Genomic DNA, 20,765 nt, shown 5'->3' on the forward strand with positions numbered 1-20,765 from the left:
TTAAGAAATGACACAAGGGGAGAAAACATATTCTTTTTTTGAGAGGAAGGAAAACATATTCTTATATGTATCCTTTACTTTGGTTAGGGTTCATTGATTCATTCCTTCCCCCATAAGGTAACATATTTTTATATTATATATATATCCTTTACTTCTGTGCAATTGCATTAGCTCTTGGTGATTAAGGCTGTCAGAAAAAATTTGTGGTATTATTATCAGTTGATTATATTTCTTACTTTTCTTTCCTTTATTATTATAAGTTGATTTGATTAATTATATGTTTTGCATGACCATGGACTTTTCTTTCCTTTATGTTTTAAGCCATTCGTAACAAATAAGCGAGTCATTCCACTTTTAATGATGATTATCCTTTTGGGCTGGATCATTGCTCTCTTGAGCTTCCTCAAATTTGTTGCGTTGTTATTGCGCCGTGGTCAAGGAACTCGTGATGGGGCGGGTCTTATTCCTGAGGTTGAGGTACTAATAAACTTTTATGAGTTTTAACATCTTAGAATATACCTCTGATTCTGCTTCTATTAATTTGTATTTCTTCAGAGAAGTAAGGCATCACCAGATGGAATTGTTGCTGGAACCTCTAACTTGGAAATGCAGCCAATAGGGGTCTCTGATATAAAACATGTATGTGAAATATGTGCTTCTACTAATCCATCTATTTACATATATATATAAACTCAGTAAGGCTCTTTTAACATTAGCCTTTACTTTACCCTAATACTACAAGAATTGGTACATGAACATGGAAGAATATGAGTATTAAATAACTACATAAGCTGATATGTGAATTTGTATTGCAACTTTATGTTTTAAATTGTTTTTGCCTTTCAGACTCGGTCTTTGTTTACATTAAGGAAAAGGATTGTTTGGTAACTTTAAACAATACTTATCAATACTTTAAAGCACAATATTTTAAACAACAATGTTTTGAATTTAGAAAATGTTCAAAATTATTTTCTTAGGATTGTTTTTCAGATGAGATTGAAGTGTGAAAATAATTTGATACTAATAAATAGAGTAATTTGTTTCTTATCAATACCTTACAACAACAACAAGCAAGTCTTATCCCGCTAATTCTAAAAAAAAAAAAACTTATCCCATTAAGTGGTGTCGACTATGAATCAAACGTAGCCATAACCATGTCTTTCTCCAACTCATTTATCTTTATATCATTCCCAATAGTTTCTCGTATAGCTTTTCTAGGTCTACCATGTGATCTGACTCCCATACATCTGATCTACTCTCCTTACATCCATATGTCTTCTCTCTACATGTCCAAACCACCTTAGGTCTAGTTTCTACCGGTCACTCCATTATAAAATATAAGCAAAAGGGTGTCAAATGAAGTTGATGTATTTAAACCAAATTTTTAACTAAATACATCAATTTTTTGTTTGACTCACTTTTGTTTATATTTTGTAACAGAGGAAGTAGTAGCATTTCTTAATTGTTGCTGTATTTTGTTTATGTTATTAAGATCTCACATAAATTTTTATGAAGAATCTAATACTTATATTTGTTAAAAGTTGAAGGGTACATCAGAAAAGGCAATGCCAAACAACAATACTCCTCATTCAAAGTATGATGTTTTTGTAAGCTTTAGGGGTGAGGATATCCGCCACGACTTTCTAAGCCATTTGGTTAAGGCTTTTCCTCAAAAGCAAATAAATGCTTTTGTCGATCACAAACTTAAGAGGGGAGATGACATATCAGATTCACTTGTTGAAGCAATTGAAGGATCATCCATTTTATTGGTCATATTCTCAGAAAACTATGCTTCTTCACGTTGGTGTTTAGAAGAACTTGTGAAAATAATTGATTGCAAAGAGAAATATGGACAGATTGTAATACCTATTTTCTATGGGGTAGATCCTACAGAAGTACGACATCAAAAGAAGTGTTATGAATTTGCTGAACTTGAAAAAAAGTATGAATTTTCCGAGGTTCAAATGTGGAGAGACGCTTTGAAAAAATCAGCTAATTTGTCGGGAATCAAGTCATTAGATTTTAAGTAAGCTCCTTCGACCCATAGTATATATGTTTTACTGCTTAATTTTTAGGCTTACATGTATTTTTAGTTCTCATATTTTGCTATAACCGCAGTTTTGGTTCTCCATTTTTTAATTGTCTAGTTTTAGCCCTCTATTTTAAATTTTTTTGGACAAACTATGATTTTGACCTTTCAATTTGATTACATGGCAATGCATTTGTTCATTCTTATCTCCTTGTATCATTTTATTTGATCTTTTTGTTGGCTTTGTATGCTTGGCCATGAATAATAACAACCCATTTTTTAAAACAAATCCAAATCTTCATCATACAAATTTAAAAACTTAGATTTTATTCAAAAAAATCGCATAAAAATGCTAAGATATTGACATTTTTTTAACATAAAAGACTAAATTGGATTAAAAAAATACAAAATGATGAAAGTATTACCTAAAATTAATAAAAGGATAAATTATATAATTTTGCCATTTTATTACTTGTGATAAAATTGCTTATTCTTTTTCTTATAACATCCTTAACTATTTATTTTCTTATTCTATCTATTTGTGTTGCTGCAATAAAAAATTAAAGATATTATTCACTTGCCATTTCCAAATGATACTATTTTTGAGACTTTCTCGATACATCCTTCAATCAATAGGAATGATGCCGTGCTGGTGGAAGAAATCACCAAGGTTGTGTTGATGAGGTTGAGTAAGCTCAAGAATTCACCAGTTAACTCAAAAAAACTTGTTGGAATTGACAAATCTATTTCACATTTGAAATCATTGTTAAAGAAAGAGTCACACAAGGCCCCTGTTATTGGAATTTGGGGTATGGGCGGTATTGGCAAGACAACTATTGCAAAAGAATTATTTGACCAAATTTGTTCTGAATATGATGGTTGTTGTTTCTTGGAAAAGGTAAGTGAAGAGTTAACAAGACATGGAATGGAATCTTTAAAAAATAAACTTTTTTCTAAACTATTGGCAGAAGATGTGAAAATTGATACACCAAATTGGTTGCCTAGTGATATTGAGAGGCGGATTGGCCGCATGAAGGTTCTTATCGTTCTTGATGACGTCAAGGGTACAGATCAGCTGGAAAAGTTATTTGGAAGTCGTGATTGGTTTCAATCTGATAGTAGAATAATTCTAACAGCCAGAGATAAGCAAGTACTTATTGCTAATGAAGTTGATAAAGATGATCTGTTTGAGGTTGGGGTATTGGGTCCTACTGAAGAACTTGCGCTTTTCAATTTGAATGCCTTTAAACAAAGTGATCTTGAAGTTGATCAGTTTTGTGATGTATCAAAGAGGGTGATCAATTATGCCAAAGGAATTCCATTAGTTCTTAAAGTTTTGGCTAATATGCTTCGTGGAAAAAGTAAAGAAGTATGGGAAAGTCAACTAGACAAACTTAGAAAACTGCAAGATAAAGAAGTTCATGATGTAATGATACAAAGTTACAATGATCTTGATTGTTTGGAGAAAAAATATTTTTTAGATATTGCTTGTTTCTTCAATGGGTTGAATTTGAAAGTGGATTACATGAAACTTTTATTGAGAGATTCTAAGAGTGATAAGTCAGTGGCTTTTGTGTTAGAAAGGTTGGAAGACAAAGCTCTTATAACTATTTCTGAAGATAATGTTATATCTATGCATGACATTCTACAAGAAATGGGTCGGGAGGTTGTTCGCCGAGAATCTAGTAAAGACCCTGAAAAACGCAGTCACTTATGGGACCCTGATGAAATTTATGATGTATTGAAAAATGACAAGGTAAAAAATATGTAATTTTTAGATAATGTTTGTCATGTTGGTTAAAAATGTGTCTTTCAAAGATTTTAATGTTTTATTTTACTTTCATGATTGCAGGGTACCAATGCTATTAGAAGCATAAGTCTGTCAACAATGAGGAAGCTCAAGTTAAGCCCTCATGTATTTGATAAGATGACCGATCTTCAATTTTGAATTTTCGTGATATAGAGGGGTTTGATTGTTTTCCTCAAGGGCTTCAATCTTTTCCACGTGGTATAAAATATCTTCATTGGACATACTGCCCTCTAAAATCATTGCCAGAGAAGTTTTCTGCAGAGAATCTTGTTATATTGGACTTGTCATATAGCCTACTGGAAAAGCTTTGGTGTGGAGTGCAGGTAATTGGATATTTGTCTTCCAAATTAAATTTATCTTAAATCAAGAAATTATAAATTAATTACGTAAGCTTATTTTTTATCTCACCATCTTTTTTATTGGTAGCAGAATCTAGTTAATTTAAAAGAAGTTAAACTCAGTTGGTCAAGCCTGAAGGAGTTACCAGACTTTTCAGAAGCCCTAAAACTTAAGGTATTGAATATGAGATATTGTCGTCAGTTAGAAAGCATCCATCCATCTATTTTCTCTCTTGACAAGCTTGTGCATTTGGACCTAAATAATTGTGATTCCCTTACAACATTTACCAGCAATTCCAATTTAAGCTCCCTCCTTTATCTCAACCTTGGATTTTGCAAAAAACTTAGTGAATTCTCAGTGACTTTAGAGAATATAGTAGAACTATATCTATCCAGATGTCCCATCAATGCACTGCCATCATCTTTTGGATGTCAGAGCAATCTAGAAATCCTGGTTTTAAATGATACTGAAATTGAGATCATACCTTCAAGCATCAAGAATCTTACAAGACTAAGGAAACTAGACATACGACGTTGCTCAAAGCTTCTGGCTCTACCTGAGCTTCCTTCATCAGTTGAAACTCTACTTGTTGACTGTGAGTCACTGAAGACTGTATTGTTCCCTTCAACAGTTGCTGAACAATTCAAGGAAAACAAGAAAAGGGTTGAGTTCTGGAATTGCTTGAACTTGGATGAAAGTTCTCTCATAAATATTGGGTTGAATGTTCAAATCAATTTAATGAAGTTTGCTAACTTTGGTTCTGATATTAGAGCAGTGTATGCTTATCCTGGAAGTAGTGTTCCAGATTGGTTGGAGTACAAGACAACAAATGATGACATGATTGTTGATCTCTCTCCACATCATCTCTCCCCTTTGCTGGGCTTTGTTTTTTGCTTTGTTATTGCTTGGGGGAGCGGATTTTTTAGCAAAATTAAATTGAAAATTACTATAATTGAGGGTGACGATGAAAAGGATGGCGTCGATATCGACTGGCATATGCCATCGGGTTCTCATTTCTCAGTGTTTAATTATTCAGAGCATGTGTGCATGATATACGACCAACAATGTTCTTCTCAGTACCTAACTAGAATAGCAAAAAATCAGACAAGCTTTAAAATCAAGGTTTCAGCATGGACAGAATTCCTTTCCATCAAGGCGAACTTAAAAGCGTTTGGCATGAGCCCCATAAACCAGTCAACATATCAAAATCTCATTCAACAAATGGAATACGAATGTGCTGAAGGTGAGGGGAAGAATAATACTTGTTTATGAGGGGAAAAAGGAAATAAAAGAAAAAGAAAAAGAAAAAGAAAAAGAAGGTGCGACAAAACAAAGTGTGTCGAGGAAGCAAAACAAAGCGTGACAAAAGCCTTGAAATGTTCGGAAAAGTTTTTTGTTTCCTAGTGTGTCACTGTTGACTTTTATGCAAAGTTTACTGTGTTGAAATAATTAAATATTATGGTTGAGTGTATGAATGGACCCGCATTTGATATCAACCATTTCATTTGTGATGTTGTGTGTTGAACTAATTTTTTAATTTGTATGTTTAACCGAAGATGATTTGAGGCGTTTAACTGATAACTTCTAAAATTGATTTTTCTTTGTAACACATAAAAGTGTAAATTCATTTAAATAACAAAACTAAGATTTGTTGAATCATATATTCTTTGAAGGAGAACCAATGTGTGGTGGGTTTATGGTAAACAATTATGACACTTTCGGGATTCAATCTCTTGCTCTTGCGCGTAGAGAGAAATTAGTTCGTCGGAGGAAGCTCACCTTATTGCCCAACATATTTATTAGGTGAAGTTAAAAGGGTTTGGAATCAGCTCCATAAACCACTCAACATATCACAAATCACAATCTCATTCAACAAATGGAATACGACTGTGCTGAAGGTGAGAGGAAGAAGAATATTTCTTTAAAAGGGAACATAGGAAATAAAAGAAAAAGAAATGAGTTGTGTGCGTGCTGAAGCCTTAAATGATCCTGCTTCTTTCCAATGTTTGGGAGAAGTTACTTGTTTTGTAGTGTGTCCATGTTGACTTTTATGCAAAGTTTACCATGTTTAAATAATAAAATATTGTGATATTGCCATTTGAATGGGCCCATATTTGATATCAACCATTTGATTTGTGGTATTGCCTCTTTGTATATGCAACTGATTGGAGGTGAATGGCAATTAATCTAGTTACAACAAACAAAGTTTCTTGATTTTACCTTCTAGGTTGAAAATGAAACTAAAGGACAATGACTTTAGAGGTAATTGAAAGTTGTAGGTTATCTCTAGTTTTCTTCTTCAATTGAGATTGATTTTTCTTTGTAACAAATGAAAGTGTAACTTCATATAAATAAGATTTGTTGAATTCTTCATAAGTAGATTCTTTGAAGGAAAAACCAATGTGTGGTTGGTTTTTGCTAAATGATTCAGACACTTTAAGGATTCAATCTCTTACTCTTGCACATAGAGAGAAATTAGTTGGTAGGAGGAAACTCATTGTCCAACAAATTTCTTGACGAATGATTAACATAAAGATAGACAGAGACGTGCTAGTGATTATTCATTTCATATAGACTTATGGTTGACAAAATGTATTGTTTGGATGATACATATTGAAAGTACTTTTGGACGTATAATAATTACTAAAAACTGTATGGCTTTTATATGATAAAATGATAAATGAAACCTCTCAAAGGACAAAATGAGAATCAAGGGGTCTCTTTGGTATGAATTGTTCTGAATTCACACAATCACACATTGTTGTTAGTATGTCCCAATGGATCAAGATTAGAAGTCACATGTTTTAACTTTGTATTATCATTACAGACTCTACCAAAGCTGGAACTTGAACTTGCCTAATCATGATTCGATGGTCTATGTATTATCATGTAATTGTGTGATTTCCTGATTCAATAGTCCATATCATGTAATTGTGTTCAGAAAGTGATTTTGTGACTTCTGAGAATCCCAAACTTACTTTGAAATTAGAATGCATATCTAATATTATTAGTTAACAAATATTTCATACCCTAATTTATAAGTCAAAAGATCTGATATTGATATTTCTAAACATATACCTGCTGCTCGAGGGCCTGAAATTGTCGTTGAATGGCCAACAAGGATGAAAATAGCAATTGGAATCGTCAATGGTCTCTCTTGCCTCCATAACCAAGAGAATATAGTACATGGAAATCTCACCTCAAGTAACATACTATTGGATGAGCAAACAAACCCTCACATCACAGATTTTGGTCTTTCAAGACTAATGACAACTTCAGCCAACACCAACATCATTGCTACAGCAGGAAGTCTCGGATACAATGCACCGGAGCTTTCAAAGACAAAGAAACCTACCACAAAGACCGACGTTTACAGCCTCAGCGTTATTCTTTTGGAGCTTTTAATAACTGGTAAACCACCAGGAGAACCAACAAATGGCATAGACTTGCCTCAATATGTTGCATCCATTGTTAAAGAAGAATGGACAAGTGAAGTGTTTGATTTGGAACTCATGAGGGATGGACCAACGATAGGAGATGAACTTCTTAATACATTGAAATTAGCTTTGCATTGTGTTGATCCATCACCTTTTGCTAGGCCTGAAGTTAAACAAGTTTTGCAACAGTTAGAGGAGATTAAGCCAGTATTGGTCGAAGTTCAAGTTGATGATGATGGAGCAAAGGTTCAAACAGATGAATAAAGGGATGGAAGATTTTGAGTCACTTGAATTAGTGGAGAAAACATATATATTTAATTCATTCATTTTATTTGTTCATTGATTTTATATATGTATATAGGATGTGAGGATTTTGTTTCAGACATCAAGTATTCTTTTGAACTAGATGAATAATAAATGTTATATCAATTGCAATTTAAACTATGCTTTTGTTTTGGTTTGATTCAATAATTTTATTACATGTTGGCTTCTTCAATTGATTAATGATGCGCAAGTATAGTTGTGTTTTCCTCCCGCCTCCTCTTTCACAAAATGAGTATACAAAATGTGTGCATTAAGAAATGACACATGGGGAGAAAACATATTCTTTTCTTGAGAGGAAGGAAAACATATTCTTATATGTATCCTTTACTTTGGTTAGGGTTCATTGATTCATTCCTTCCCCCATAAGGTAACATATTTTTATATTATATATATCCTTTACTTCTGTGCAATTGCATTAGCTCTTGGTGATTAAGGCTGTGTCAGAAAAAATTTGTGGTATTATTATCAGTTGATTATATTTCTTACTTCTCTTTCCTTTATTATTATAAGTTGATTTGATTAATTATATGTTTTGCATGACCATGTACTTTTCTTTCCTTTATGTTTTAAGCCATTCGTAACAAATAAGTGAGTCACCAATCTTCTAAAACTAATGAATAACTATTTAATATCAATATACTCATTCCACTTTTAATGATGATTATCCTTTTGGGCTGGATCATTGCTCTCTTGAGCTTCCTCAAATTTGTTGCGTTGTTATTGCGCCGTGGTCAAGGAACACGTGATGGGGCGGGTCTTATTCCTGAGGTTGAGGTACTAATAAACTTTTATGAGTTTTAACATCTTAGAATATTACCTCTGATTTTGCTTCTATTAATTTTTATTTCTTCAGAGAAGTAAGGCATCACCAGATGGAATTGTTGCTGGAACCTCTAACTTGGAAATGCAGCCATTAGGGGTCTCTGATATAAAACATGTATGTGAAATATGTGCTTCTCAGTAAGGCTCTTTTAACATTAGCCTTTACTTTACCCTATTTCCTAATACTACAAGAATTGGTACAAACATATGGAAGAATATGCGTATTAAATAACTACATAAGCTATGTGAATTTGTATTGCAACTTTATGTTTTAAATTGTTTTTGCTTTTCAGACTCGGTCTTTGTTTACATTAAGGAAAAGGATTGTTTGGTAACTTTAAACAATACTTATCAATACTTTAAAGCACAATATTTTAAACAACAATGTATTGAATTTAGAAAATGTTCAAAATTATTTTCTTAGGATTGTTTTTCAGATGAGATTGAAGTGTGAAAATAATTTGATACTAATAAATAGAGTAATTTGTTTCTTATCAATACCTTACAACAACAACAAGCAAGTCTTATCCTGCTAATTCTAAAAAAAAAAAAAGTCTTATCCCATTAAGTGGGGTCGACTATGAATCAAACGACGCCATAACCATGTCTTTCTCCAACTCATTTATCTTTATATCATTCCCAATAGATTCTCGTATAGCTTTTCTAGGTCTACCATGTGATATGACTCCCCTACATCTGATCTACTCTCCTTACATCCATATGTCTTCTCTCTACATGTCCAAACCACCTTAAGTCTAGATTCTACCACTCACTTCATTATAAAATATAAGCAAAAGGGTGTCAAATGAAGTTGATGTATTTAAACCAAATTTTTAACAAAATACATCAATTTTGTTTGACTCACTTTTGTTTATATTTTGTAACAGAGGAAGTAGTAGCATTTCTTAATTGTTGCTGTATTTTGTTTATGTTATTAAGATCTCACCTAAATTTTTTATGAAGAATCTAATATTTATATTTGTTAAAAGTTGAAGGGTGCAGCAGAAAAGGCAATGCCAAACAACAATACTCCTCATTCAAAGTATGATGTTTTTGTTAGCTTTAGGGGTGAGGATATCCGCCACGACTTTCTTAGCCATTTGGTTAAGGCTTTTCCTCGAAAGCAAATAAATGCTTTTGTCGATGACAAACTTAAGAGGGGAGATGACATATCAGATTCACTTGTTGAAGCAATTGAAGGATCATCCATTTCATTGGTCATATTCTCAGAAAACTATGCTTCTTCACATTGGTGTTTAGAAGAACTTGTGAAAATAATTAATTGCAAAGAGAAATATGGACAGATTGTAATACCTATTTTCTATGGGGTAGATCCTACAGAAGTACGACATCAAAAGAAGTGTTATGAATTTGCTCAACTTGTAAAAAAGTATGAATTGTCCGAGGTTCAAATGTGGAGAGACGCTTTGAAAAAATCAGCTAATTTGTCGGGAATCAAGTCATTAGATTTTAAGTAAGCTCTTTCGACCCATAGTATATGTTTTACTGCTTAATTTTTAGGCTTACATGTATTTTTAGTTCTCATATTTTGCTATAACCGCAGTTTTGGTTCTCCATATTTTAATTGTTTAGTTTTAGCCCTCTATTGTAAAAAATTTGAACAAACTATGATTTTGACCTTTCAATTTGATTACATGGCAATGCATTTGTTCATTCTTATCTCCTTGTATCATTTTATTTGATCTTTTTCTTGGCTTTGTATGCTTGGCCATGCATGAATAATTTTAACAACCCATTTTTTAAGACTATGAGCAATTAGACCATTCGTGTTCATGTCAAGTCATCAAATTGGATGGTAAAAACAATGGGTTGGTCAAAAGAATTCTAAATTGGAAGGGGCAAAATTGTGCAATTAGAAATAGAGAAACCAAAGTTGTGGTTTTGTCAAAATAGACACGTCAAAAATGCATTTAAATCTTATTATATTAATTAAGTTTACTTCCTTTTCCCTAAGAAAAACAAGTTTACTTCCTTATATTTTATTAACTGTTGCACTAAAAAAAGTTTACTTCCTTATATATTTGATTGTTGCACCACTTTGCTCCTTTTGTTTTAAAGTTATTTATACATATCAAGAAAACCAATAAATTTTGTTAGGAAAAATTATACAATTTGTCCCTTATCTGAATTTCAGTAACACTTTTATCCGTTTTTTTTTATTTTGTATTAATTTTGTCGTCTATGTTATAAAATGTCAACATAATTATCCTTTTTATAAAAAAATTCAAAAACTCCAAAAAAAATCATCAAATTCATAAACAAATCCAAATCTTCATCATACAAATTTAAAAACTCAGATTTCATTAAAAAAATCTCATAAAAATGCTAAGATATTGACATTTTTTAACATAAAAGACTAAATTGGATAAAAAAAAATACAAAATGACGAAAGTATTACCTAAAATTAATAAAGGGATAAATCATTTAATTTTGCCATTTTATTACTTTTGATAAAATTGCTTATTCTTTTTCTTATAACATCCTTAACTATTTATTATCTTATCTATTTTTGTTGCTGCAATAAAAAATTAAAGATATTATTCACTTGCCATTTCCAAATGATACTGTTTTTGAGACTTCTCGATACATCCTTCAATCAATAGGAATGATGCCTTGTTGGTGGAAGAAATCACCAAGGTTGTGTTGATGAGGTTGAGTAAGCTCAAGAATTCACCAGTTAAATCAAAAGAACTTGTTGGAATTGACAAACCAATTGCACATTTGAAATCATTGTTAAAGAAAGAGTCACACAAGGCCCCTGTTATTGGAATTTGGGGTATGGGCGGTATTGGCAAGACAACTATTGCAAAAGAATTATTTGACCAAATTTGTTCTGAATATGATGGTTGTTGTTTCTTGGAAAAGGTAAGTGAAGAGTTAACAAGACATGGAATGGAATCTTTAAAAAATAAACTTTTTTCTAAACTATTGGCAGAGGATGTGAAAATTGATACACCAAATAGGCTGCCTAGTCATATTGAGAGGCGGATTGGCCGAATGAAGGTTCTTATCATTCTTGATGACGTCAAGGGTACAGATCAGCTGGAAAAGTTATTTGGAACTCGTGATTGGTTTCGATCAGATAGTAGAATAATTCTAACAAGTAGAGATAGGCAAGTACTTATTGCTAATGAAGTTTATAATGATGATCTGTGTGAGGTTGGGAAATTGGACTCTAGTGATGCACTTGCGCTTTTCAATTTGAATGCCTTTAAACAAAGTCATCTTGAAATGGATCAGTACCATGAGCTATCAAAGAGGGTGATCGGTTATGCCGATGGAATTCCATTAGTTCTTAAAGTTTTGGCTCATATGCTTCGTGGAAAAAATAAAGAAGTATGGGAAAGTCAGCTAGACAAACTTAAAAGAATGCCAGTTCAAGAAGTTTATGATGTAATGAGACTCAGTTATGATGATCTTGATCGTTTAGAGCAAAAGTATTTTTTAGATATTGCATGTTTCTTCAATGGGTTGAGTTTGAAAGTGGATTGCATGAAACTTTTATTGAAAGATTATGAAAGTGATAAATCTGTGGTTGTTGGGTTAGAAAGGTTGAAAGATAAAGCTCTTATAACTATTTCTGAAGATAATGTTATATCTATGCATGACATTCTACAAGAAATGGGTCAGGAGGTTGTTCGCCAAGAATCTGGTGAACACCCTGAAAAACGCAGTCGATTATGGGATCGTGATGAAATTTCTGATGTATTGAATAATGACAAGGTAAAAATATGTCATTTTTAGATAACATCTGTCACGTTGGTTTAAAATGTGTCTTTCAAAGATTTTAATGTTTTATTTTACTTTCATGACTGCAGGGTACCGATGCTATTAAAAGCATAAGTCTGCCAACAATGAGGAATCTCAAGTTAAGCCCTCTTGTATTTGATAAGATGACCGATCTTCAATTTTTGAATTTTCGTGATATGGATGGTTTTGTTTCTTCTCCTCAAGGGCTTCAATCTTTTCCACGTGGTATAAAATATCTTCATTGGAAATTCTGCCCTCTAAAATCATTGCCAGAGAAGTTTTCTGCAAATAATCTTGTTATATTGGAGTTGTCATATATCCTACTGGAAAAGCTTTGGTGTGGAGTACAGGTAATTGAAGATGTGCCTATCAGAGTAAATTAATTTCAATTCAAGGAATTATAAATTAATTACATTAGCCTATTTTTGATCTCACCATCATTTTTTGGTTGCAGGATCTAGTTAATTTAAACGAAGTTAAACTCTCTTATTCAATAAACCTGAAGGAGTTACCTGACTTTTCAAAAGCCACAAATCTGAGAAAACTAGACATACAAAAGTGCAGAAACCTTCTGGCTCTACCCGTGCTTCCTTCATCAGTTGAAATTCTACTTGTTGGCAACTGTGCGTCACTGAAGTCTGTATTGTTCCCTTCAACAGTTGCTGAACAATTAAAGGAAAACAAGAAAAGGATTTCTTTCTGGAAATGCTTGAACTTGGATGAAAGTTCTCTCATAAATATTGGGTTGAATGTTCAAATCAATTTAATGAAGTTTGCTAACGCTGGTTCTGATCAAGCAGTGTATGAGTATCCTGGAAGTAGTGTTCCAGAGTGGTTTGAGTACAAGACAACAAAGGATGATATGATTCTTGATCTCTCTCAGCCTCATCTCTCCCCTTTGTTGGGCTTTGTTTTTTGCTTTGTTATTACCAATTTCCAACTTCTTTTCGAAATTAAATTTAAAATCACTACAATTGAAGGTGACGATGAAATGGATTATGTCTATATCAACAATAATGGGCCAAATTTTATTCATTCAGATTATGTGTACATGATATACGACCAACAATGTTCTGAGTACCTAAGTAGAATAGCAAAATATCAGACAAGCTTTAAAATCAAGGTTACAGCATGGACAAGATTCAGCAAGGTGAAGTTAAAAGGGTTTGGCATGAGCCCCATAAACCAGTCAACATATGAAAATCTCATTCAACAAATGGAATACGAATGTGCTGAAGGTGAGAGGGACAAAGGAAAAAAGAAGAAAGAGAAAAAGAAAAAGAAGAAGGTGAGACAAAACAAGTAAGAGGAATATGATTGTGCTGAAAGTGAGAGGAACAAAGGAAATAAAAGAAAAAGAAAGTGTGACAAAATCTGGGAGAGAATGATAATAGCCTTAAATGGTGCCTTAAAAGCCTTGGGAGCAGTTTTTTGTTTTCTAGTGTGCCACTTTTGAATTTTTATGCAAAGTTTACTGTCTTGAAATATAATACAATATTATGATTGAGAGTTTATCAACCATTTGATTCGTGATATTATCTATTTGAAGCTAAGAAAATAATATTTAATTTGTAATTGTATGTTTAACTTAAAATGATTTTGGTGATAACACGTGTGTAATATATGTAATGGGAATAAGAGGAATAGGGGAGATAAAGGGATTTGTCTATAGTTGATTTAACTATATAGACAATTATTTTCAAGTCTCGATTGAATTGATAATTTATTTGGGTTTTTTTTTTTTTTTAAGAAATCAAAATGGAATTATATACCACAATAACAAGTCGTACCGAAGCACAAGATGTGCCTAGGCAGCCACTCCAAAATTACAATCAGTCAGCATACATTAGAACAACGAGACGAAGTTAACCAATGCCCAAACAAGCCAACGGGCTTGACCACCAACGCTGCGTACCATAAACAAACACAAGCATATTAGCTTTTAGCCACCCTAGAGATAATAACTTAACCTTTTCTAACAAACAGGTGATTACATTATTATTGAACAAACGGTTGTTACGTTCATTCCAGATAACCCAAGTACACAGGAGCCAAATAAGCTGCAGGAACGAACGTTTAGCTTTACCCGTACCTGTCATATAAGTAAACTGCACCAAATGATTTGAAATGTTATTAGTATCCACCGCATCGAAACCAATCCAACTATTTGAGTTTATTTATCAATATAAACACTTGTGAGACAGTTTGAGTGAGTTTATGGAGAGAACTTATGATATGTCTATAAGCTCTCCAAGATAATGTCGTGTATGAAAATATTATGAATTTATTTTATCATTTTTTATGCAAAGAAAATCAAAAATGTAATTTGCCAACATCAAACCAAAGTTTTACGAATTTAATGCCATTACACATGTCCAAAAATATTTGCGCCCTTTCCCTCCTGAATTCCAAGGTAATTGCCCCATGGACCCCTCAAATTGTTCAAAAGCCTCTCTGATTTTGTGTGTGTTAATCCTCCGGTTTTAAGGGGTCCTAGTAATGTTGGTTCCATTCAGAAGTTTGGAAGATTTTCATGTAGGAATTCTCATGTAAATGGTGAAACACTAAGTAAATAACAAATTAGATATGCACTTTTTTAGTATTCTCTTGGCTAATTATTCAACAATGCTTATTTTCATTCTGTTTCTATTTTGATTTTACAGAGGAAGGATTTGCGATTGTTGATTCCCAACATTTCACAAAAACATAACGTTTGTGGCCTCATATAAGTTTTCAATTTTCTTCAATTTCAGTAAATGCAACAACACAATATGATGTTTTCGTTCGCTTTCGAGGCAAAGACGTCCGCGAGGATTTTCTTAGTCATTTAATTGAGGCTTTTCGTTGAAAGATATTAAAGCCTTTGTAGATGATGAACTTAAAAGGGGAGATGAAATACCATAGTCATTTGTCAGAGGAATTGAAGGATCATTAACTTCCTTGATCATAATCTCATAAGACTATGCTTCTTCATGTTGGTGTTTGGAAGAACTTGTCACAATACTTCAATGGGGAAAGAAATATGGACAGATTGTTATACCTATTTTTTATGGGGTGGATCCTGCAGATGTAAGATATCAAATGAAGAGTTATGAAAATGTATTTGTTGAATACCAAGGGAATGTATAGCTCCACCAAGGTGCAAATTTGGAGACATGCTTTCAACAAATCTGCTAATTTATCTGGAATTAAGTCATCAGATTTTCGGTAAGTTTTTTTTTTCCCCCTCATAATTTTTTAGACTATTTGGCCTCCATTATTTTTAAGATAAATTTATGCAAATTATAACTAAACATATATTAGCTAATGATGCACCCTGGTAATCAGGCTATAGGAATTAGTTTGGACATTGCTTTGTTAGCCTATCATTTTTTTTTTGTTTAAAGGTCCAACTGGCTAAATTCACGGATTTTTGCTCTTCCCCCTGCACAAAACACATGCGCCCTGCAGCCATGCCTAAAATGCCCCTGCGTTAGTTAACTAACGAAAGTGTAAAATGTAACCCCCTCCTTTTTATTTAATTATTTTTATTAAGTTAGAATCTATTTATGTGATTTATTTATATATATGAGGTGTTAATATTTTATTATGTGACATTATTCTATTATTTATTAAAATATGAGAATTATTAGTGTAAGTAAAATTGGAGGTTAGAATAGAAATAAGAATAAGTTATTGGGCCTAAATAGATTTAGGAAGAGTGATTGGTATTATAAATAAGGAAGCTTAGGTTAGAAAGAGTTTTTACGTTAAACCGCTTTTTGGAGAAAGAGGAGAAAGAGGAAAACTCAGAGAGAGAGAACCCTAGGAACGAAGAATGCTGCTTTTGATTCCAGAAAAACAATCTAAGGTAAAGGGTGAGACTAACTTTCAACATTATTAAGTGTATGATTCTGAAAAATGGATTTAGCATGAATTAGGATGAGTTTTGTGAGAATTAAGGATTAGGGTTTATGACCGATTTTGATGATTGAACCGTAAAAACTTGTTAGTTTGATGTGGAACATGTGTACAGACCTTAGATATTCCATAGGGTGATAATTAGATGTTGTTGGATGATAGAACCATGAGATTTGATGAAAATTGAGATTCTGAGAAAAAGTGATTTTTAGTGTTTTTGAGAAATAAGTGATTCTCGGATAAGCTGTTTTGGAGATTTGAAAATATGATTTTTTTTTCAATAAAATATAATAGGATTTGTCGAATAGAACGCTGATAAGTGTTTAAAAGTGATATATTTCATATAGGAGTTTAGGCATTTTAGTGACTTGTTTTGCAAGATTCTCTATGGAAAACTCCAAATATTGTGTTAATATGTCATTTATGCTTTTGAGCCTTATTCTACCCTTTTTGTGCAGGAAAATACAAGCAAGGAGCAAGAAAAGTCAAAATTCAAGGAATCCACGCCATTAGCGTGTCCTACGCTATTAGCGTGAGGAAGAAAAGCCCAAGGTCAGAAAGGTACGCCAATGGCGCACCTGGAGCGTGAATCTGGAGCACTTGTGAAGCAACACGCTATTAGCGTAAGCTACGCTATTAGCGTAATCAGATACGCTAATAGCATACCTGGAGCGTAGCAAGCCATGAAGAAACACGCCATTAGCGTGAGACACGCTATTAGCGTAAAGAGTTCAGAAAGCCACGCCATTAGCGTGGCTGGAGCGTAGAAGCAGGGCAAGGCCAACGTGGCAACAGCCCATTGGCCAGATTATAGGCCGACATACCACGCTATTAGCGTAAATGGCGCTATTAGCGTAGGTACAAAAACACAGGCCCATATAAATAGCATTCTTACCTCTCTTTTAGGTCATTCACTATTCCATTGATATTTTTATACATTCTAAGAGAGAGGTCAGAGCTATTTCCAAGAGAGAAACACAAAGCAAGGTGTTTAGGAGTAGATTCAACTCAAGATCACTTTGGACACGAAGGATCTTGACATAGAATCTTCATCTTTCCTTCATCCTTTGCATAGTTTACATGTCTATGTGTAGCTATCATCTTCTTTGTAGTATTGAGGTAACAAACAAGCTATTATGTAATCTTTTGATCTTTTAATATATAAGGTTCTAGCTTAATGATTCAATATTGTTGTTATTCTTGCTTTTAATGCTTTCAAAGAGATTCAAGATGATTTGGACACAAACTCTTGAATCTAGAACTAGAATAACAATCTATCTTATGTTATATCACTCTTGACAAGTTTGTAAACCTTTGATAATTACTTTTAATCAAGATTTTAATGCTTTCGGATACTTAATCAGGCTAGACACGGTCGATTAAGTTATCCGATCGACTTTGTTATCGTTTAAGGGATTTGGACACGAATGTTTAAACGCTAACTTAGAAATAAAGATGTCACTTTGGACACGAAGGATGTTGTAGAAATGATTGTAATAATATTGGTTATAAAGCTAGAGTCTGTTAATCGATCGAGAGATTGCTGCTGTTATGCTTGCTCGTTATCTTTTACCGCAAGCGAAATAGTTCGATCTCCTCTCGTTTTTACTTTATTGTCATCTATGGATATAGTGTTACAAACAAACATTTTATAAATGATACCTTAATGTGAAAGATTGTGAAAACGCTTATGATATAACGCAACTCCCTGTGGAAAACGATCCTATATATACTCACGTGTACATAGTTATATGACATGTAGAAATCCTACATCAAAATGGCGCCGTTGCCGGGGAGTAGCGTATTTTATATTTTAAGTTTTGAAACAATTTTGTCATGTTAAGTCAATTTTGCACAAAATTCTTTCATGCATATACTTATACACTTATATCATTCATTATATTTGATGCTAACCACCTGGTATAGTCTTGGTAAACTTTGTTTATGCGAGGTACCGTTTCTAAAGAAGACCTTCAATTTGATCCAGAAATAGAGAAAACTGCTAGGTTACTTAACAAGCAAGCAAAGGAAGCTAAGAGATTAGCCAGGCTGGCTCAGCCGGAATCATCTAGTTCTATTCACTCTCTTTCGGGTTCGGTTCAGTCACTATCTCCGGGTGGTTCTCTACACACAACTCCACCATCATCACCGGAAAGGGAAACTATTGTAACTATGGCTAATGAAGATGAGAATGCTCTTCCAAGTTGGGTTAGTCCAAGAAGGCTTGCTAACCTTGGTAATCAAAATGCCAAGCAAGTCGAGTTGAAATCGGGGTTGATAAATTTGATAACTCATAACCAATTCACTGGAATGGATCATGAAGACCTTTATAAGCATCTCACAAATTTCTATGTTACCGCCGGTACTCTTGGTATGAGGGAAGATGAGGAAGAACCAATGTTTTGCAAATTATTTCCTCACTCTTTGATTGGTAAGGCTAAGGAGTGGTACTTAGATCAACCGACTTCTTTGATGAAAGATTGGCCTGAGTTGGAGAAAATGTTTCAAGAGAGGTTCTTTCCGGAGGATAGGCATCTTGAAGCTAAAACATCAATCACAACTTTTTCTCAAGGTCAAAGTGAGTCTCTATGTGATGCTTGGGAGCGATACAAATCTTTGCTTAGGAGCTGTCCTAAGCATGGTTATGATAGCCAGATGCAAATCTACCTATTTCGTCAAGGGCTTCAAGACATGTCCAAGACGATGCTAGATGCAAGTGCTGGAGGATCTATTGCTTTGAAAAGTCCAGCTGATGCTGTCAAAATCATTAACCAAATGGCTCTCAACACTAGAAAATCTTCTCACAACCGGAATCCTAATCAAAGGAAAGCCGGTATCCTTGAACTAGAAGCAAACGATGCAGTTTTGGCTCAAAATAAGCTTCTCACTCAACAAATAGAAGCTATGCAAAAGGAGATGAGAGCTATGCCAAAACAAATTCTCGAATCTCTCAAGCAAGAAGGAGGAACATCTCAGGTTAATGCTTGTGAGCTTTGCACGGGAGATCATCCCACCGGCTTTTGTCCCACACCCGGTTCTTTCGAAGAAGAGGTAAATTATGTGGGAAACCAACAAAGACCTAACCAACCACAACAAGCCGGAACCTCACAACAAGCTCAAAATCCGGGTACTTCCAACTTCTAGGGAAGATATCCGGCCAACCAAAACCATCAAAGACCTTGGAGAACAGCTTACAACAATAACTATCAATATCCACAATCAAACTTCTACCAACAACCGTACCCTCAATTCCAACAACCATTCAATAATCAATACCAATTCCCACCACCAAATAACCCCCAACAACCTAACAATTCCCAAAGCACCGAAGAAACTTTGAAGCAATTCATGCAAATGTCCATGGCTAACCAGAAAAATACAGACGCGTCCATCAAAGGCCTTGAAACGCAAGTTGGTCAGTTAGCACAACAAATGGCTCAAGGTCCTCCGCAAGTGGGAACTTTCACCGCTAACACTCAACCAAATCCTAAGGAGCATCACAAAGCATAGCAGTCAAAAGCTATTGCTACAAGGAGTGGTAGAGTAGTAGGTAAAGGGGTAGGTGAAGATATTGTTGTTGAAGAGAAGGATGATGAAGTTGTCATTGAGGAGGATAAAGAGAAGTTCGAGGAGGATGTTGTAGAGATAGAGAAGGAAGTGTATATAAAGAATAAAGAAGAATTAGTTGAAAAAGAAAAAAATCAAAAAAGAGATCTAGGGGAACAAGAGGAGATGGAGAGGAGGAAGAAAGATGTGGGGAAAGATAAAGGGAAGAAACAAGAAGTTGAGAAGCAAGTGTTGGCTCAACGCTTACCATACCCGCATGCTCCATCGAAGAAAGACAAAGAGCGGCAATACGCAAGGTTTCTTGAACTCTTCAAGAAGTTGCAAATTGATATACCATTCTCAGAAGCCTTGGAGCAAATGCCGGTCTATGCGAAATTCATGAAAGATATCCTTTCCAAGAAAAGAAGAGTCAACAATGAAGAGACGATCCAAATTGATGCCAATTGTAGTGCTATTATTCAAAGAACGTTGCCTAAGAAAGAGCAAGATCCGGGAAGAGTCACTCTACCGGTAGCTATTGGCATAACACATGTAGGTAAAGCACTACTTGATCTTGGATCAAGCATAAATCTCATGCCTTTGTCCGTTGCCAAAAGAGTTGGTGACCTTTGTATAAAGCGGACTAGGATGATGTTGCAATTGGCCAACAAATCCTTTGCAAAACCACTAGGTATGGCCGAAGATGTTCTTGTAAAAGTGGACAAATTTATTTTTCCGGCTGACTTTGTGGTTATGGATGTGGAAGAAGATGAGGATGTGCCTATCT

At 34.0% G+C, this 20,765-nt stretch overlaps 3 protein-coding genes across 8 annotated transcripts; all 3 read left to right on the forward strand.

The window, feature by feature from the left end:
• The first annotated feature begins 164 nt into the window (after positions 1–164).
• Positions 165–2,131, forward strand: LOC146926224 (toll/interleukin-1 receptor-like protein). The gene is made up of 3 exons (XM_085758599.1): positions 165–477; positions 556–639; positions 1,542–2,131. Exons 1-3 carry the CDS (start codon positions 358–360, stop codon positions 2,028–2,030), a joined length of 693 nt encoding a protein of 230 aa, XP_085614725.1. The 5' UTR covers positions 165–357; the 3' UTR covers positions 2,031–2,131.
• A 577-nt stretch (positions 2,132–2,708) lies between these two features.
• Positions 2,709–7,879, forward strand: LOC146926225 (putative disease resistance protein At4g11170). Its single transcript, XM_085706876.1, has 5 exons — positions 2,709–3,785; positions 3,882–3,944; positions 3,995–4,162; positions 4,269–5,421; positions 7,221–7,879. The coding sequence occupies exons 1-5, from the start codon at positions 2,709–2,711 to the stop codon at positions 7,877–7,879; spliced, it is 3,120 nt and encodes a 1,039-aa protein (XP_085563002.1).
• Positions 7,880–8,356: 477 nt separating this feature from the next.
• Positions 8,357–14,050, forward strand: LOC146926226 (toll/interleukin-1 receptor-like protein). Of its 6 annotated transcripts, none has more exons than XM_085758595.1 (6): positions 8,357–8,713; positions 8,793–8,899; positions 9,751–10,235; positions 11,386–12,505; positions 12,601–12,882; positions 12,987–14,050. In XM_085758595.1, exons 2-6 carry the CDS (start codon positions 8,888–8,890, stop codon positions 13,836–13,838), a joined length of 2,751 nt encoding a protein of 916 aa, XP_085614721.1. In that variant the 5' UTR covers positions 8,357–8,713; positions 8,793–8,887; the 3' UTR covers positions 13,839–14,050. The 6 variants fall into 6 exon arrangements, with proteins under 6 accessions (XP_085614721.1, XP_085614718.1, XP_085614720.1 ...); XM_085758592.1 differs by having other exon boundaries at positions 8,793–8,876; XM_085758594.1 differs by having other exon boundaries at positions 8,793–8,876; positions 9,757–10,235.
• The last annotated feature ends 6,715 nt before the right edge of the window (positions 14,051–20,765 follow it).

The sequence above is a fragment of the Medicago sativa genome, chromosome 4 (genome assembly GCF_051527215.1).
Source record: "Medicago sativa cultivar Bolivia chromosome 4, Bolivia_mono, whole genome shotgun sequence".
Lineage (NCBI taxonomy): Eukaryota > Viridiplantae > Streptophyta > Magnoliopsida > Fabales > Fabaceae > Medicago > Medicago sativa.

Excerpts from the sequence above, each read along its gene's own strand:
- LOC146926224 (XM_085758599.1), top strand. The coding sequence starts at position 358 with ATGATGATTATCCTTTTGGGCTGGATCATTGCTCTCTTGAGCTTCCTC. Across the intron at positions 478-555 it reads GTCTTATTCCTGAGGTTGAG|AGAAGTAAGGCATCACCAGA; the intron begins GTACTAATAAAC and ends GTATTTCTTCAG. Across the intron at positions 640-1,541 it reads GGGTCTCTGATATAAAACAT|TTGAAGGGTACATCAGAAAA; the intron begins GTATGTGAAATA and ends ATTTGTTAAAAG.
- LOC146926225 (XM_085706876.1), top strand. The coding sequence starts at position 2,709 with ATGAGGTTGAGTAAGCTCAAGAATTCACCAGTTAACTCAAAAAAACTT. Across the intron at positions 3,786-3,881 it reads ATGTATTGAAAAATGACAAG|GGTACCAATGCTATTAGAAG; the intron begins GTAAAAAATATG and ends TCATGATTGCAG. Across the intron at positions 4,163-4,268 it reads AGCTTTGGTGTGGAGTGCAG|AATCTAGTTAATTTAAAAGA; the intron begins GTAATTGGATAT and ends TATTGGTAGCAG.
- LOC146926226 (XM_085758592.1), top strand. The coding sequence starts at position 8,594 with ATGATGATTATCCTTTTGGGCTGGATCATTGCTCTCTTGAGCTTCCTC. Across the intron at positions 8,877-9,750 it reads GGGTCTCTGATATAAAACAT|TTGAAGGGTGCAGCAGAAAA; the intron begins GTATGTGAAATA and ends ATTTGTTAAAAG. Across the intron at positions 12,883-12,986 it reads AGCTTTGGTGTGGAGTACAG|GATCTAGTTAATTTAAACGA; the intron begins GTAATTGAAGAT and ends TTTTGGTTGCAG.